Source organism: Pieris brassicae, chromosome 7 (genome assembly GCF_905147105.1).
Source record: "Pieris brassicae chromosome 7, ilPieBrab1.1, whole genome shotgun sequence".
Taxonomy (NCBI): domain Eukaryota; kingdom Metazoa; phylum Arthropoda; class Insecta; order Lepidoptera; family Pieridae; genus Pieris; species Pieris brassicae.
The window spans coordinates 9,757,140-9,776,449 of record NC_059671.1 but is presented as its reverse complement, the minus strand read 5'-3'; the positions used below and the strand labels follow the sequence as shown (position 1 = coordinate 9,776,449).

The following is a 19,310-nucleotide window of genomic DNA, read 5'->3' as shown; positions in this document are numbered from 1 at the left end:
GAATACGGACTACGGAGCCGGAGCCGGGTGTGAATTTATGGTGACGAAATTTTAACTTTTTGACTCGGTAATTAATGTTTAATAAAATACAGAGGATGTAATTAATTATTATCTTTGTTGTGAAACAAAGATAATAATTATGGACACATCCAAGAGCAGTGAAACAATCAATCGTTTGCTGAATCAACACGATAAAAAGGTAATGCGTAAGTAATAATGTAAGAAATTAATTTATATGTAGTATAATTTTTAGTATAACTTTGAATTTTCAGCAACTACGTGTCCTTTTAAAAAGTGAAGAAATATATAGCTGCCGAATCTGTACAAGAGGATATTTGAAAAATGTTGACTATAAGAAGCATATATTGTTACATGTACGTATTTAAATTACAATTATTTTATTTTAAAAGGCACACTAACGAAAACCATACAAACACTTACAGAAAACACATGACATACAAAAAAAGATACATGCATGTGGATCAATGACGTGCGCACAACAAAAGGGAAACATTACTATGACAAAGAGAAAATAACTTAAACATTAAAAGTAAAAGAAAAACTAGACCAAAACATATACGCAATTTAAACATTTTAATATATTTCTACTTTGCAGTTGTCACTATTGGTCACGGATCAACAGTGGCTGCAGCATCTTACGCCTGCAGACAGACAGTCATTAAATGATAATTATGTTACTGACCTATAAGATATCTTTATATTCTGGAAATAAAGACTTAGTTTTTTATAACTGGTACTAACCTTTTCAGATAACAAGTGCCTTTATTAAATTAAGAAAGCAAAAAATATATAGATGCAAATTATGTCCAGCTGGCTTTCGTAAAAGTGATGAAAAAAATTTACACTTACTTGATCATGCTAAGGAAAGTTTTATGTAAGTGGCTACTGATTTTAATTTACCTACATCTATTGCTATTTGATCTTCCTGCCCTTACAAACATGTTGAGGAAAGGAATGAGTTTTACTATAATCAAATCTAACAACGAGATAGCAATTGTTTTTGATAAGTACCTTTCTGACATTTCAATTTCGACTACTAAGTCTTCTATCATCTCCCACCCTCACTGAATTGCTGCTTTAAGATAATGTAAACGAGTGCCAGATCAGTTTTAGATTCTGACCCATTGGTGACCCATATATTAAGAATATTTAGAACCTTAGACATTAAGAACACTACTGATCTTTATGTATGTAAAAATAATTAGTATCATAATTGATCTAATTGCTCCCCATCTAGCTATAATTTTTAACAATTGTGTTGATGTGAACAAGGCTCTCTCTTCGTTTGTTCATTGGTTTAGTATGAATAACCTTCTACTTAATGCAAAAAAAATAAATGCATTAAATTTTATGCAAAAATTGCAAGGGTTATGGATACTAGACCAATTATAAATGATGAGGAGTTGAATCTGGATGATACAACTGTCTTGGAATCACCATGGATTCAAAACTTCAGTGGTCCCCTCATATTAACAGATTGGTGAAGAGACTTAGTTCTGCAGCTTACTCGGTTAAAACAATTCGCTCACTAACTGATGTCGATACAGCTGGACTTGTTTATTTTAGTTACTTTCACAGTTTAATGACCTTTGGCTTATTAATATGGGGTCATGCTGCTGATGTCGAAACTTTTCATCCTGCAGAAGAGGGTTATTCATGCAATCTATAATTTAAAATGTAGGGAATCTCTGAGAGATAAATTCAAGGGAATTAATATACTTACCTTTCCCTCACAATATATTTATGAAAATATTGTATATGTATATAAAAATAGTGATAAGTTCATTAGAATAGAACATAATATGCACAATGTTAATACTTGAAACAAACGCAGGCTGCAATTTCCCCATACTAGACTATCTAAAGTTAGTAAATCTTTTTTGAGAAAAGGGATACTCTACTTTAATAAAATCCCAGAGGCTCTTTTATCTCTGCCTTTTAATAAACTTAAGAAATGTATTAAATAAAAGCTGTGTAACAAGCCTTACCACAAAGTTAATTATTCTTTGGGAATTAAATTCATATTGAACCCTAAATATATATTTGTTACCACTTGAAGCATCAGGTTCATTTACCAATTCGTATTGTTGGTCTAGTTAGTAGTATACTCATCAACTGATCTAACAAGTAATATTTTTATATTATTAATTTCAGGAAAAATCGTAAGGAAAAAGAAATTGCAGATAAACATTATTATAACAAAAATATAGTTAGAAAACATGAATGTCCGGATTGTTGTAGGAAATTTACCTCTATTAATGTACTGGAAGAACATTCAAAGCTGCATAAGCCATTTCCATATCCATGCTTCTGTGGTATTGCATACCTAAGAGAAGTTGATTTTAAAGGCCACCAAAAGCTTATCCATGGTAATAACAATAACCAGTTAATAACAAAAACTGTTAAGGAAGAAGCAGCCAAAAACACGCCAATAGTAAAAACAAAATCAATTAAACATATTGCTAAGAAAATCAAGATAAAAATAAAACATGATACAAATGTAAATGTGGAGTGTTCAGTTTGTTGTAAAATTGTTAAAAAATATTATCTACCTCGTCATATGGATATACATTCAGATAATAAGGCATTTAAATGTAATATTTGTGATCAAAGTTTTCGGCAAAATAGTGGCTTGTACAACCACATGTCCGTACATAAACCGAGACATGAACTTCCCTGCCAGTATTGTGACAAAGTGTTTAAATTCAAACACAATTTGATTAACCATTTAAACACACACACTGGTGCAAAACCTCATGTGTGTAAGTTTTGTAATAAACCATTTGCCGATCAATCTGCTTTAGTGAGGCATGAACGAATTCATACAAAGGAATATAAATATTTTTGTGATATATGTGACAAAAAATTTACAGATAAAAGTGGTTTAATTGGGCATAGAATAGGACACGGTGAAAAACAATATGATTGTGAGATATGTAATAAGTCATTTCTTACCAAATATAATTTAATGAAACATTTAATAATTCATACTGAAGTAAAGAAATTTGAATGCGACTTTTGTAATAGTAAGTTTACATTGAAACAATATCTTTTTCTGCATATAAAAACATGTAAGATCAGAAAAGCACAATCAAAGGAATAATATTTTAAGGAAACTTGTGGAGTGTCTCTCTTTGAACACCGAAATAGTAACCAATGGAGAGTCTGAATTTGGCTACAAATATTTTCAGCAAGATTTACCTCATTTCTTTGTTTCAAAATAAATTTACTGATTAAAATATTTTAATTATATAGTATTTTATTTTTAACTCACTGTTTATGTTAAGTTATTAAACATTTAATTTTCAACTCTGATGTCGTGCGTTCGATAGACCTCCGGTATTTTTTGTCCTGTGCAGGCAACTTTATATTTTAAATTTGTATTTAGAATAATAATAAATATTTTTTTAAAGTGGCAAAAAATATAGAAATGCTCGGCTATGTATTAGATAGCACGTTTTAAATAAAAAAGTAAAAAGTTTTACTAGATATAATTTCTCGACCTATCTCGAAATATCTATCGAAACGAAAAGTTTCCAACCATCGCGCCTATCTCAAATAATAAACAAAAGTAAAAATGTAGATATGTCTTTAGTAATTAACGGTAGAGTGAAAGTCATAATAACTAAAATTCTAATGCTTGTGCTTGATAAATATTTTTAATAATAACCCGAAATGGCACAGGAAATCAATTGAGGCGTCCGTTACTTGCGTCGCGTCACCGCGCCGGTCAATACGGCGCGCGCGGGCCGTGCGCCCCGCGCGTCATCCCCTCATTTCCACCCCTCAGTCAGATTATTTACCTCGTCTAGAACACCCTTGCTAAAAGATATATTAAAATACTACACTTTAAATTTCCTAAAAACGTTAATATACCTTAAAAACGCGGCAAAACTTCAATTTTGCAAATTATTTTCCGTTGTGAATAATTACGTTTGAAAATGAATGAAATTGATTTAATTAAAGAGGTAGAGAAACGTCCAATTTTGTACGACAAATCAGTGAGTGGTTTTAATAAAACAAAGTTGAGAGATGACGCCTGGAAGGAGGTTCAGGAAGCGTTGAACGTGTCAGGTAAATTGGTGTAAATCAGCGCAACGATATTAGGCGCAATGCGATACTATACCTACTGAATTCGAATCTTGGAACATTGTTTTGGAGAATGAAATATAAATATACTTCAGAACTGTATAGTCTGTACCATGCTGTTCTGGAAATATAACGTAATATATTATGTTAATGAAATGAAGTGTTCGTGTGAAAAGTTCAAGTTTTATAAAGTTAACTGAAAGATAATATCTTTCAGTAGAATCCATCCTAAGCTGTACATAAAAATATATTAACCAAAGAGAATTAAAACCCTATCAGCATATCCTCACTCTATTGTGATATTTATACGTGGAGCGAGAAAAGCGTGAGCACTGGGGTCGCCGGTAAAAAACTAAAATCTTTAGTATTTTTTTGTCTTTTTAAATAGTTTTTATATGTAGGTACACTACATTAAAACAATTAACCTTATCACTATATATCTGTATTATACATTTATAAAGAATTTCTTATATACGAAACCTGACAAATTAGATGGCTTCTATTTTATACAACTTCATCAACTATGTAAGATTAATAGAATCCACCAAGGCCAATTCCATTAGCAAATGTTAGGAACATTTACAAAGTTTCTTTCCTATATTATGGATAAGAATAAGAATCTTAAAGATGGCAAAGAATCAATAAAAATCATTGATGTTATATCAATTTAATTATTTTGCAATAACGAGGTGTTTCGACTATACCGGCTTGAAGAATGTGAACGCAATCGACAACTAAATATCCCGCCATTTTTCATGCTCAGAATCAGAGACAATTAAGACGAAATAAGGATTTGACATGATAGATCGGGGAAATAGTTCGTACCACAGAATGGTGTCAAAGTCAACATTTAATCATTAAGAATAGATATTATATACTTATTAAATTATAAACAGGGTTGCGGGGAATTTCTTGCCAGTACAAGCCATTTCATAACATTTTTTTTATGTATTTAGATTTTTAGTTGGATCAAATAAGATATTGGTAAAAGAATATTGTATCTGCTTAACAGAAGCCGAATGTAAGAAGCGATGGCGTTCATTGCGGGATTCATTCATAAAACTGCAGCGGACTCACGGTGGCCGCACGCGTTGGCCATACCACAATGCCATGAGGTTCCTATTACCGCATGTAGAACCGAAGTCTGAAACTTCGTAAGTTTTCCGTATATTTTAATTTATCTATTATTGAATAATTAATTTATTTTTCGGAATGATTTCAAAAATTTCTTGAACGATTGCCCGTTTTCCCCCTGTTCTATTAAAAAAACGTAACTAATATGTTGAGGATTATTGAATATCTGCCCGTTTCCCCCTGTTACTTCTATCTGATGTTAAGTTATACCCATGGACACTCAATGCCAGAAGGCTCGTTCGAAGTGAAGACCCTAAGAGAGAAGGAGCCTTAGTCGAAGTGGTTCGCAATTACTTCAGTGGGCAGCTGGTTCCACATAGCGGTGGTACGCGGCAAAAATTCCCTTTAAAAACACTTAGTCATGGATTTTGCCGCCATACTTCGATTAGAATTCACATATCCTCATTTATTCACCGTTATTTACAGAGCAAAACGAGAAACCTCTGACTCGGAAACAGAAGAAGAAGTCCGTCACCGTCCAGGTCAATCTCTTCCCGACCTCTTTTTAGAACCGCGACTAGAGGATGAAGACGACTTTCAGCCGAAAAAACCTCGACTGAACTCCTCAGATGATGAGCTTCAGAGAACAGACCCGGATGAGCTATTCCTATTAAGTTGCGCGTCGACCCTCAAAAGACTTAATGCCAAGCAAAACGCTGTAGCTAGACTTAAAATACAACAGGTATATCAATGTTATTTTTATAGTATCGGTAAGATTAACAATCGTGACTGTGAATTATCGTATAAATTCTTGTGTCAGAGTTCTTAGCTCTTCCATAAATAAAATAAAAAATAAATCAATGGCGCTACAACCTTTTTTAGGTCTGGGCCTCAGAATTCTGTATCCGTTTCATGATCATTTGTTAATCGAATAGGCAAGTTGGTGATCACTGATCAGCCTTCTGTGCCTGATGCACGCCGTCGGGTCTAAGGCAAGCCGGTTTCCTCACGATGTTTTCCTTCACCGTCTGAGCGAAGCAGAAGGCTGATCACCTACTTGTCTATTAGTTTAATAAAAGATCATGAAGCAGATACAGAAATCTGAGGCCCAGCCATAAAAAGGTTGTAGCGCAGTTGATTTTTTTCTAGATGTGACGTACCGCGTAAATATTTCGATTCAAGTAGTAAATTCCATATGTCAACGCCTAACGAGAAATCCCATCCCATGTCCTAATAATCCTTACATCGTGTTAACGATCTACTATTAGACATTTTTTTTTTTTTAAATAAAACCTAAACATAACAATCAAATATAATACACAATATTCTTAACCTACGTAGTTATAAATAAAAGAGTTTGGTCCCTGTGGCTGTGTACCCAGGCAGCATGTCCTCGCTGTATTGCGATACTTATTAGTTGAACGAGGAAAGCACCAACTCTGGGATAACCGGTACTATCTACCAGGCGCCAAGTTAAACTGTGCAGACAGTCCCCACGGCCCAAGAGTCTCTACTCCAAAGGGAACAAAATCGAAGAAGAATAAAGACTCTTATATTTGAGCCGTTTATTATTTATTAATTGTTATTGTGCTTGTACAGCAGAAACACGATTCCATATTGTAAATGCCGAGGAAGCATTTAAAATACTAAACACACAGATTACTAAGTAAACAAGTTTTGCCCATCGACTTCATTCAAGATTGAATTTTCAATTGTTTTTTATGGCATATATTGCAAATATCAATAGACAAAGCACTGTTTGGTTCTCTTGTCTTTGTCTTCATAGATAGGCTTCTTCCACCTGACTTACTGGCTTTATATCCTATAACCTGATGGGCCAAAGTGAGTCTACATCGCATTGGGTCTTCAACCTCGCTTTAAGTCTTTCGGCTCTGTTTGCCTCATCTGCAACTGTGCGCTACAATTGCTTAAGACAGTCACGCTTCCGCTTTCCTTGCGGGTTCCAATCAAGCCCTACTTGGTGATATCATTGCCATCTCGGAGTGTAGGCCATATATCCATTTCCACTTGCTTCGCTTGATCTGCTGTATAATCAGTGTCTCGACAGCTCTCCCAAAGTTCCCAAATCCAAGGCTTCTTCCTAGAGGTGTTAAAATACTATGTTACTGCTTTGATTATATAGATATATATTAATATATAATCTTTAAAATGTTACCAAGAAGGTCAGTCCTAATCTAGAAGAAATTTTTCTTCGACCTCATGAATCTTTGTATTTATATAACAACGATCTTCCTCTCTGTTCGTTGTATGGTTTTCGTTACGTTTTTTTTTAATTAATTGTATTTTTTTAACTCTTTATATGCAATTTAAAATCTGTGGCGTAGGCCTTCAGCCACCAGTGACCCAAATAATCCAAAAGCAATTAATAATAATAATAAAATATGTTTATTCATTTTAAGTTCAATTTCATTACAATGTGTAAGATTTGGGAACCCTTTTAAGTAAAAAATATTCCTGTGTCAGGGTTTCCAGCTCTTTCATAACAAACTTAGTTATACATTCCTTAAAATATTTAATCTATATATAATTTAGTTACATCTTCTATTAACTTTTTTTTTCTTTTTTTGTTATTGATCTGTATTGTATTGTAAAACTGTTGTTTTTTTTCACCAACAGGTACTATATGAAGCTGAATTCGGCACTCAAATGGAGCTTCCATACGTTACTCCGGCCAGCGATTGTGATTATGAAAACGTTGACGGTTCAGTTGAATAAAATTTATTCCATTTTAACATTAAATTACTTTAAAATATCATTTTTGTCGCGTCGAATTGGATCCCGTTAATCTAGTCTCGTGTTCTATGATTTTTCACTATGATTTAATAACTGATCTTGAAAATGGATGCAAGAATGATGGATTTTAATTATAGGTTTACAAAATATGTGTGTTTAACCACTCCAACATTACTATAAAGCAATCCTGTATGACCCTTACCATAACTGTTAGTTAAGAAAATACAATAATTAAAAAAAAAGTGCATGTGTGTCTAGGCCTCAGATTTCTGTTTCATGATCATTTGTAAATCTAATAGACAGGTGATCAGCCTCCGTCTGATCCGTCGCCGTCTATTAGGCACAGGGCGTCGACTTTTTAGGTCGAAGGCATGCCGGTTTCCTCACGATGTTTTCCTTCACCATTCGAGCGACTGTTAAATGCGCACATAGACCGAAACTCCAGTTCAAAGTGTACAGCCGGCGTTCAATCTACGCCCTCATTGATGAGAATCGTATTCTGAAGCCACCAAACCAACACTGCTCTCAATAAAATACAAATACTTAACTAAATTTTGTTATTTTTTGCGTTAATTAGTCTGCACCAATGTTAGTATCTTTTTATATGACATAGAATTTTCTTACATTCAGCGACGAATTTTAGCGCGAACACATCTGTCCAACCGATGACAGAGCTGATTATGTCGACCACTTAGCATCTGTAGATAGCTCAATCAAAGACAATTTACTTTAATTATATTTGTTATAATAAATGAAAAACTGTGTTTTGTAAAAAGAATAAACGAATTGTAAAGACAAACATTTTGCATACGATATTTGACTCATTGTAATTAATTATTTGATTATAACCAAACAACCTGTTTTTGATTATTTATTATGTACATAAAATTTAGTGTTCCTTTGTACGAAACTAAAATTAAGCGTGAACGACAAACTGTTTTAGCATTGAATATACAAGTGTATTTTAATTATTCTTATAATAATACCAAGTCATCGACCTTTTATTTAATTAAATTTGGTATTGATCATTTATATTGTTTTATTTGATACTTACCTTTAGTTCTGAGAAAAATTTCATTGAATCTAAGTAAGATGTCATACTTTTTATCCATAAAAAGGGTTTTATTTGCCTACATTACCAATTCGACTTCTTTCAAGAAAAGAGCGTACCAATTCTTAAAACCGGCAACGCACTCGCATGCCATCTGGCATTGTGAGTGTCCATGGGCAGCGATATCACTTAACATCAGGTGAGCCTCCTGTCCGTTTGCGCTCTATACTATAAAAAATAACACGCTATAATGGTTTGAAATATTATTTTTATATCATACAATATGGTATATAATATATGTAGTAATTTTCTTTTGTTTAATTATTATTTTAACGTTAGGGCAGTGAGGACCAACGTTGGTTGTAATGCTCATCTAAACAGATGTCTGCAGTAAACTGCACTTTGAGGACACCTGCGGATCCATTTTATGACGGTCTCCATGTCTTCAGGCGTAAGTTGGCTCAAGATTGTTCCGTCACCGCGAATTCCAATCAAGCGCCTGCTTGGATATATAATTGGAATCGCTTGATCTAATCGAAGCTTTTCGGCAGCGTTCCCGTTAGAGATCTTCTCGGTCCAGTAGATAACCAGAACACCGCGAAGACTTGGAGTCGGTACGAGATTAATCTACTTTAATTTCATTTATTTATTTCTGTTTTATTATTGTAAGTCGTGTTAGTGTCTGTATGTGTTTCGTTAGTTTGCCTTTCTAAAATAAATACATTATTAAAAACATGCTGATCATTCAATTACTTCCTACCTTTGACTCCAGATGCAGAAAGCCTCGATGTGCCTATAAGGGACTTGAAAGAAATTAAATTTACGAAAGCAATGTTGTTGAAGATACAGTTTAATATTTACATACAATGTTCTATATTATACAACTTTTGACCCATCCATCAACGGATTTCCCTAAAACCCAAACATTATGTATGCAGAAGTTGTTGTAAAAGGTCAAATAACTGCCCTTTCTAAGGTCAACCTTTAACTTTCTCTACTTGAAGAATTCGTACCCTTTTTGACCTTAACAATAGGTAAAAATCTGATAGAAATCGTAATAAATTTAAATGTCTTTTCGTCTTTTTGTTGGTCGGTTTTTGAATATTTTTAAACAGCGAACCAGAACTTTTATCCGGGAAAGGAACTCAGGAACTAGAAATGGCCACGGACGGACACAACTTTTAAAATTTGTTTGTTTTATTTTTTTACACTTCGTTACCAAGACATACATATAAAAATCAGATTACAACAGTTATTATGCAACGGCAACAACATTCCTCCAGACAACCCAAGTTATTGTTCCATATAAAATAGAAACACCTAGAGAGTGTAAAGTACAAGAAATTCATAAATAATTAACAGAAAAGAACATAAAAAACCTGTAACACTAACTATCTATACTAAACTAAAATAAAGTAAAATGGAATAAAATAATAATAATATAAACAAAAATGTTAAAGCTAATCCAGTTAAAGGGTTTATTTCAATTTTATATTTATTAATTTTAATTATTATGGAAATAAATGTTTAATATAAAATAATTTTATAGAAACGTTATGTTTAAGATCTATTTGAATAAATCAAAACGTAAATTAATCAATAAGGTTTTTTTATAAATTTGACGATTATTTAAATGATCCTTTAAAGTGGCGAAGAGTTTCTTGCCCGCTCTACGCCCTTGACTTGCGAACTGGTAATAAGAATCAATTTAACATAACAATACATTTATTTTGAGTAATCGCATCCGTTTGTTTGGAATTATTTTTCAACTAAAGGATCAGTGTACTTTGTAACCTTCAATAGCGGTTGAAACGTTTTTGTATGTAATTTCGATGTCGTTCTCCCAATAGCCGTAAAACCGAAACTTGCCTGCCCTTGTAACAAAAACTCATTAGGTAGGAATGATGTGTATAATGTTTTTATATAAATCCATTTATAATTTTTAACGCAGCTCTTGGTTTTGCGCACCACATAGATTAGACGTGCAAAAAGGATAACAGAAACCCAACGTTCATATTACGAATAGCTTGTGGCTTCAGGAATATCAGTGCAATCAAGATTATATATGAAACTCAGTTTATACCTAATTTCATTAATTACGTAACAATTTAAATAGATTTATATTGCAGTAACAATTGGCAAGCATTTGCAAATTTTCACTGACAAAGAGGTTTTAATATGCACATTAATAAAAACAAAAGAGGGCCATGAAGTACCAATTAATGAATTGCTATTATATCGCAAATTCTGCGTTGCATGTATTTTAGCTTTGCAATTTCGGTCGTAAAATATAATTATCTTCGATTTAGTATTGTATTACTAGATATTAATAATATGTATTTGGAAGTATAATATAATGGATAGTTGCGGACATCTTTGTTAATTATTAGACGGTGTTATTTTCTGAAAGTCTCATTAAAATACGTTTATTTAGTATTAAAGGTATCAAAACTAAAAGCATGTTTACGATTAGGTTATATAAGTTAACAAACATCTGCAACAGGATATTGTAATAATTGTGCAATTATAAATTAATTATGTCTAGTAAGCAAACAATATTACACTAGAGCGTTCTCATGTTACTGAATTAAGTCGACGTTTGACTAAAATGACAAATAAATCAAAATTATTTTCTTAATTAATTTATACACATATTGATTTAGGTATAAGAAATCTTACACATATACATATTATAAATAATAACCTAAGACAATATACAAAGCCAAAACATATTACATTGTTAAATAAATATACGATACAGAAAACATAAGTCAGTTAAGTACATGAATAGATAAAAAAGAATCCCGAAGTTAATCATCGTTAATACTGCTAAATAAAGTCAAAGTCTTGCCGATTCCTAAAATACGTCCACACATCCTAATTGCTAAGTTGGCACATGTCTATTTCATAAATTGTATTGTAGTTAGCTAAAACCCGAAAACATTGGCGAATTACGGCAGATAATTCGTACGCAGCACATGGAACAATTGTGAATATCTTGTGGAATAAATATTACCTTAAATCCGAACCGTCTCCGGAATTAAGTTATACATAAAACCCGTAGTTAACGTCCTAAATTGCTATAAGCTTGTTTATTAACTTTGCTAATAAAGATGATAAAAAATAATTATTATTATTGAATTGATACAAAACAATGATAAAAGAGAAATGTCCCACAGATTACAGATATTCACAAAGTGTTACCATTTCTCTGGAACAAGTCGAAGAGCAAACGAACCAGGCAATTATAATTCATATAAAGTTTTTAGTAATTAAATTATTGTTCATTTGTATTGTTATCTATTAAACACAGGATACAGCATTATTACATGTGGGCTAAAAAGTTCGTATGATAAAAACAAAATCTAACATTTTGTTAGGAATGTATTTACGTACATTTTGGAATACTTTTATGATATTCAGGCTAGAAATGGTATTTTACCTTTTACGAGATGAGATAATTGATTCAGTTACAACTATAAACATAATATGAAAAATACTTTAAACTGTTATAGTTTAACTTAATAAGAGAAATTAATAAAGTGTTTAAATTTTATAGGCCGTTATATCGTGGGAGCGTATTGAGACCATAAGTATTGATAACTAGTATAAATTACTAACTGTTCTTATTATTATTATTATGACATGATAGTTAGTATGACATGATAATTAGTATGACATTTGCATGCCTATTTTTAAATAGTGCGGTTTTTTTTTTAATTATTCAATTTGATTTACCACTTTATTTGCAAACAAAAGGTTTATTATTATTATTGTATTAAAAATTTTCTTTATTTTCTTTTATTAAATAGGATAACTTACCTAAGTTACATTGTAAACACCCCTTACATTGGTATCTCATCCAAGGACAGCCATTTCCCCAAGCACAAGACAAAATAAAACTACTTATATTAGTTTTTTTATACAACAGGAGATAACCTGGCATTGGACTTACCTGAAGTTAAGTGATATACGCTCACGGAGACTCATTGCCAGAGGGCTCACGAGTGCGTTGCCGGCCTTTTATGAATTGGTACGCTCTTTTCTTGATAGACACTAAAGTCGAATTTCACATCTTTTGATATTTTAATTTCCAATATATATACTAATAATAGTCCAGTCGTCTAACCCTATTTCTCTCTTGACTCTTGCTTCCATTTCTTTGATCAGTTTAATTTGTTAAAGTAAATAATCGACCTGTTTGACATGAAGTTTTAAAACATCCAAACGCACGACCTAGGTCCCTTTGAAACAAAATTTCTGTTTATTTTTTAAATTTAGCATCATGATCTCATTGTGACACAATTGTATTGTTTATGGCAATATAAGGAGATTTTGGCTGATTTACGTTGTGTGAAAACAAATGACGAACAAAAGTCGTCAACGAATGGATCACATACCCAATATAGATAGACCAAAAGGAAGTAGATACATCCGTATAGATATGTGGGTGTAGGTTGACAAGAGATGGTTTACGGAAGGCCTACGGCGCAGAGGAGACTACAGAGAGATCATTCGTCTTCTTTAGTCGTGTTCTTTATTACTGAATGCCGTGTTGGTGTTGCATCATCCTCGATTCCCCACTGTCTTCGACTTATTTCGTATAGTGTAATTCAGTAGAAATAAAGGCTTTAGGTATAAGTCACTTTTCTAAGTTATTCACGAATGTTTGACCCTGCATAGACTCACATTACATTTGGTCTCTAGATTGTGTCACCAACTTTTTTATACTTTCGAAAATAAACTAAATTTCTAATCAATTTCTGTAGGAATCAAACAATTTTTATGAAAACATTATATATTATTTTAAAATACATTTTACTACGTGCAACGTTACAGTATATATCACATTGATCTTATTAATTATATTGGGATCGATCAACAACATTGGCAATTCATAATTACTGGTAGCAAATACACATATAAAACTATGTACTTATAATACTTGGCGTACATAAGGTAATGTAGTACCTCGCCGATCGTGCAAGGTCATATCTCTACCGTATCTCTGAAGTAACTCTAGAACAACTCCATTTGTCCATCCAAAGCCATCTTGGACTTGATACTCGCCGCCGCCTCCTTGATGTCCAGGTTGCACAGCACTATACTTCTCAAACATTTTTTTCCATGTACTGTAGCCTAAGTAATTAGAACGCATCCATATAACAGCCTGCTCATGGGCTAGTTTCTGCGCTTCCTCGTTGCCGCTGGCTTCTAGACCACCGATCAAAATGCTCTGTAAAGGTGGCCAAGCATTTGGATAATCCCATTGCTCTCCCGAGTGTAAGATCGATGCTGGTACCCCGCCGGGGAAATCCAAGGCCCCTGACGCAAGTAAGTACCTTACTAATCGCCCAGCGTATCGTGGTGCATCGTATTCCTCTACAGCACCAGCCCAAAGTGGAGCAGTGCAACTTGGATAAAAGTGTCGCCTGGCTGCCTTTGCCTGGGCATCATAATCATACCAGACACCGTCCGCATCATCCCACATAACATTTTCTATCGCATTTCTCCAGTATTTAGCTAGGCTCCACCATTTTTTAGCTTCTCTTCTATCCTTAAGTTTATTCCGGAAGTCGCCTACTAGTTCGAGCGCTCCGGCAAAAATAGCGTTTAAGTCTACAGGGAGAATTCGAGAGGCGTGCACATCAGTTAATTTACCGATGACATCATGACCGGCAGTCACAAACCACCGTGTTGAGAAGTCCCAGCCGCTTTCGGCAGCACTTTTCATTTCGCCATAAAATTCTTCTTTTTTGATCGCATCTTCTAAAGTTTGGGCAGTGGTGTAATCTTCAAAATATGATTCTGGGCGTGGACCTTTACCAGATCGATCGGCAAAATAGCGGAGCAGTACATAATGCTTGCCTTTTACTTCTACTGTCACTTTCTTTTTCTCTAACCAATACTGGAGTTCTTTTTCGACAGTTGGCAGGTGTTTTTGTAACCAAGCTAAATCATCGGTATACTCGTAATAAATAGCTACCATTGCAGCTAACATCGGAGGCTGACTTCTTCCCAAATAATAAACTCGACTTCCATTTGGTATATATCCGAACTTTTCTACTAAATACAATAAATTTTCTATCATACCCTTGGCAGTCTGTGTCATATTGCAAATGAGGAGTCCGCGTATAATCCAGAATGAATCCCAATAATAAAGCTCTTTAAAACGACCACCGGGAACAATAAACCCATTAGGAACATAAAGGAAGCTGTATTGACTGGAATGCGTGTTGACATCAGGGTTCACTTTTCGACCTAGCTTATCCCAAAATCCTACAACATTCTTTGCGAATTCCCGAAGCTTTGGATCAGTAATCTGTTTTAGTACAGGTGGATCCGGGTTGAAGTCAGGTGGCCGCCACTCTTCGAGTTCATTTCCATCTAAGAAATGTTGATCCAAGAAACCGGCTAATTGATCCCGCGATGGATTGTTGGCAGTTTTTTGCATTAACTTTGCAAAATCTGCAAGTGTTTCATTCTCAGTGTGAACGAGCTTAAGGTCGACGAATGTTTTCGAATCGGGAAATATCCTTGCAAGTTGCACTCTGTGCAGAAGTTCACCAGTGCAATAAATTGAGGAATTGCAAGAAGGAGCTACTGTCAAGGCTTGAGCACAGGCGCCCAGTATTCCTAGAACCGGATAAAGCGGCGCATAGCGACGCAGATTCTGTAACATTATCAGTCTGGCCTATTCAGGGCGAGTACGGAAATCGCTAATAAACATAACCTTATCGCGAGCGGGCAGTAAGAGCCAGTGCAGCGGACCGTGTGTATATATGTCCGGCCCGCGACTGACGCTAGCTTCTGTAATGCCATCGTGTGTCCCTCAATGCGTTCCGGGGCGACGTCCCATCTCAGCCTAACTTTCACTGCCGACGACCGAGGCAAAATATCACTGTCCCGAGAAAACTTGCGTCACGATAAAACGCGTGCCTCCTCTGCGTAACTGTCTGATACACTGACACAATAAATAATGACATTATGAACTTGTCATGAACGAGAAGTGAGCAAGCCAATAAACTCGTGAATAAACAATTACGGTGAACGCATGCGTCAATACGTCATTATAAATCAGCTGATGGCCATTATTCATTGAAGATTATATACTTGGCAGTGCATATTTAACGTAGAAAATATACAGTTTTAAACAAAATCGTCTAATTAAAAATGATTTTATTAATTTACTTCAAATCAATTTTATAAATAAATGGCCTTGGCATAGTTATGCCGTTGATAACGCGCAGAGAATAGACATAATACGCGAAGATTGTAAAATATGATTACATATTATGAATTATGATCCACGAATATATTTGTTTCCATGATATTGGAATACAAAAATCACGATTTTTGGTTCAAACCAGCTCTTTGGTTTTTACGATGTTCTCCTACGATTTTCCTGCACCGACACGAGCAAGACATAATATAATCTTGCTCGTACTCGCCCATTGTGAAAAAAATGCATGGATGCAAAGCCGGAGTGTAAAAGCACGACCGCTTTGAGAATGGAACGCCGACGAATGGACCACTAGGATCTGCCCATTTATTTATTTCATTTAATGGGCATGACATAGTATGTTAGATAGATTTTTTTGGCAAAATATCTATCTAATATCTAAGGGACATTTTTTGTGTCGAATTATCGTCGAATATTATTGTTTTCATTTTATAAGTACACATATTTTAAAGAAACATCCCAATTTCTTAAAGGTCGGCAACGCACCCGCAGGCCTACTGTCAATGTGACTGGCCAAGGCCATCAGATAACTTTGTAGTCCTTGTTAGATAAGCTATAAATATTACGTTGCACTTTTTTGAAGTGAAACTTCAAACCGGATGCAACGAAAAAACGACAGGTAAGAGACACAAATACAAAAATGTGTAGGATGAAGCCAGGGGAAAGAATGAGACAGAAATATACATACAATTTGTATATTATCGGTCTCTCCTCTTTGTGCCATACTTCGTAGCGTCCCCACTCCCGTCTTCTAAGCATAGTCGCCTGTAATTTGTGAGCCAGAGCGAGAGAGCAGATGTCAGTGTGTATGTATATTGCACACTGTTTAATACGTGCGTCATCGTCAAATTTTTTAATTCTTTCGGAGACATGGATGAATAATGAAGATATTGTAGACATTCCAAATTTTAATATTGTTGTTAATTACAAAAGACCACGTACGAGGGCAGGCGGAGTAGCAATTTATCACAACGTAAATGATGGAGCCCGTGTTGTTACGCCACAAATGGATCTCAATGCACAACAGCTAGAATCATTGTCTGTTCAGCTTTCGAAAGTTGGAGAAATATGTGCCTGTGAGAGCAGAAATGACCAAGGAGATTTAATTTTGATCGTAGCAATTTACATCTTTCCCAACCAATCAATAAAATCAGTTATTGAATTTATACATGAAAATTTGATCAAATATACCCCAGAGGTATCGCGAATTCTCAAAAAGAATTATGATAAAATTCCGATGATTTTAAGTGGGGATTTTAACATAAATTTTGCATCAGATACAGCGCTTCCTTTGATTGAGTTTCTCGATACAACATTTTATTTAAAAATGTGTAACAATCGCACTCAATCAACTACAAGATCAAAAACGGTAATAGATGCAGTGTTCCAAAGATATATCAACCAAATTGAAACTAAAATATTTGTATCGTATTTTAGTTATCATAAGCCTCTTGTATCATTTGTTGAAACTGAAAATATGGAACTTGAGTAATAGATTATGTAACATATGTTAAATAAAATATAAAATATCTTTTAAAATTAATCAAAATACTTTCATTTTTGAACAATTAAACTTTGTAATTATCCTACCCTTGTTATAAATATTCATCTCATTCTTTTGTCGATTCACTGAAGTTTCACTTCTATCGTGTGTGAATCGCACACACACCTTTTTATAGCTTAGGAGGACAAACGAGACTACAGGACGCCCAAAAAGGGCAGTCATCGCAGCCCATGAACACCCATTTGAGTGCGTTGCCGGCCTATATTTTTCACTAACTAAATAAAGAACGTTCAAAACATCACATTAGAAACTAATTAGGAAAGCACCACAATTCATTTGTTTAGATGTTTACTTAAGAAAAGAAGATTGCTGTTTAGTTAAGCGACAATGTTTAGTTATACATTTAACGCTCAGAAGAAAGTCAGTCTTGTCATATTACCACTAGCCTTTTATTAAAGCCTATTTTCCTTAGGAATAAAGTAGGAATTTTTCCATACAAATACAAATATTTCCTATAGTATAATAGAACCGAAACGGATTTTTAATAAGGCGCTTTTAAAGAATATTGAAGTATGTCAAAGGACTATGGAGCGATCTATTCTTCAGCTGATAATTAAAGATAAAGTAAAGAACAGTTTAATATAAACTTCACACACACGCAAAAATGTTAGTGGTAATAGGCCGGCAACATTGCCCATGTGATGAGATGAGTCAAAAAGACCCTTACTTGGTATGTCACAGTGGGAATAAAAAAGAGAGAAACCTAAGCAACGGAAATAATAGTGATAGCGGGGAAAGATTGGAAAATAGTAGGGAAGCTAATTTGGACCAAGCCAAGGTTTTTTTAATATAACAACATAAATTTAATGTACTTATAATACTCGATTATAGCCTATTTTTACTTGTATTTATTGTTAGTAACGATTGCTGAGTTTGAGTATACTTTATTACAAATAGTGGCGGCCCATGATTTATGAACTGCCGGTAAATGTATTTTTATTTTTAATGGAATCTGTACAATGAAATACAATTACGATCCAGTCTAACAAGACTATTAAGTGATAACACTTACCTTATTTACTAAAAAATATATTTAGCATACGAAAGTGTCCAATAACACTTACAGTACCTACGAGTATTAAGTGGAAGACACTGTTCTAAGTACTGTATAACTACTATTATTTTCACATACTTTAGCACTTAAGACTAACGAGTAGCTCAAAGTCAAATAAAATATAAAATGCAAATTAACAATTAATTTCGAACACGCCTAAAGATACCTAAACCTTTCGAGTTAAAATACCAAGTGTAGAGAATATAAGTGCGATATCTCGGACACACGAACGTAATGTCAAAACATGTCAAAACACTAACACTGTTAATGAACATTACCTTAGTTTAAGCTATTCATTAGTATTGTAGAAAATTAAGTCAACATAATATTAGCCATAATTATTGTATTGGCTAGATTCATGTAACGTCGCACTATTTGTTGTGAACTTTATACGAGGTAAAAAAATTGAACATAATAAAACACATAATAACGACACAGCCTTTAATCATCTTAAATAACC

The 19,310-nt window shown here is 33.9% G+C and overlaps 3 protein-coding genes across 3 annotated transcripts; 2 read left to right on the top strand and 1 right to left on the bottom strand.

The window, feature by feature from the left end:
- Nucleotide 1: 1 nt before the first annotated feature.
- On the top strand, nt 2-3,271 carry LOC123711682 (zinc finger protein Xfin-like). Its single transcript, XM_045664374.1, has 4 exons — nt 2-199; nt 273-374; nt 771-895; nt 2,176-3,271. Exons 1-4 carry the CDS (start codon nt 140-142, stop codon nt 3,122-3,124), a joined length of 1,236 nt encoding a protein of 411 aa, XP_045520330.1. The 5' UTR covers nt 2-139; the 3' UTR covers nt 3,125-3,271.
- Nucleotides 3,272-3,583: 312 nt separating this feature from the next.
- Nucleotides 3,584-8,905, top strand: LOC123711910 (transcription factor Adf-1-like). The gene is made up of 4 exons (XM_045664765.1): nt 3,584-4,095; nt 5,123-5,264; nt 5,671-5,926; nt 7,822-8,905. Exons 1-4 carry the CDS (start codon nt 3,963-3,965, stop codon nt 7,918-7,920), a joined length of 630 nt encoding a protein of 209 aa, XP_045520721.1. The 5' UTR covers nt 3,584-3,962; the 3' UTR covers nt 7,921-8,905.
- Nucleotides 8,906-13,787: 4,882 nt separating this feature from the next.
- LOC123712513 (trehalase-like) lies at nt 13,788-15,967 on the bottom strand. The gene has a single exon (XM_045665642.1). It carries the CDS (start codon nt 15,669-15,671, stop codon nt 13,926-13,928), a length of 1,746 nt encoding a protein of 581 aa, XP_045521598.1. The 5' UTR covers nt 15,672-15,967; the 3' UTR covers nt 13,788-13,925.
- Nucleotides 15,968-19,310: the final 3,343 nt, after the last annotated feature.

What these genes read in the sequence shown, in the direction of transcription:
- LOC123711682 (XM_045664374.1), top strand. Translation starts at nt 140, where the DNA reads ATGGACACATCCAAGAGCAGTGAAACAATCAATCGTTTGCTGAATCAA. An exon ending in TGAATCAACACGATAAAAAG is followed by an intron (nt 200 to 272) that starts GTAATGCGTAAG and finishes TTGAATTTTCAG; the next exon opens with CAACTACGTGTCCTTTTAAA. An exon ending in CATGCTAAGGAAAGTTTTAT is followed by an intron (nt 896 to 2,175) that starts GTAAGTGGCTAC and finishes TATTAATTTCAG; the next exon opens with GAAAAATCGTAAGGAAAAAG.
- LOC123711910 (XM_045664765.1), top strand. Translation starts at nt 3,963, where the DNA reads ATGAATGAAATTGATTTAATTAAAGAGGTAGAGAAACGTCCAATTTTG. An exon ending in GGAAGCGTTGAACGTGTCAG is followed by an intron (nt 4,096 to 5,122) that starts GTAAATTGGTGT and finishes TCTGCTTAACAG; the next exon opens with AAGCCGAATGTAAGAAGCGA. An exon ending in CTAGACTTAAAATACAACAG is followed by an intron (nt 5,927 to 7,821) that starts GTATATCAATGT and finishes TTTCACCAACAG; the next exon opens with GTACTATATGAAGCTGAATT.
- LOC123712513 (XM_045665642.1), bottom strand. Translation starts at nt 15,671, where the DNA reads ATGTTACAGAATCTGCGTCGCTATGCGCCGCTTTATCCGGTTCTAGGA.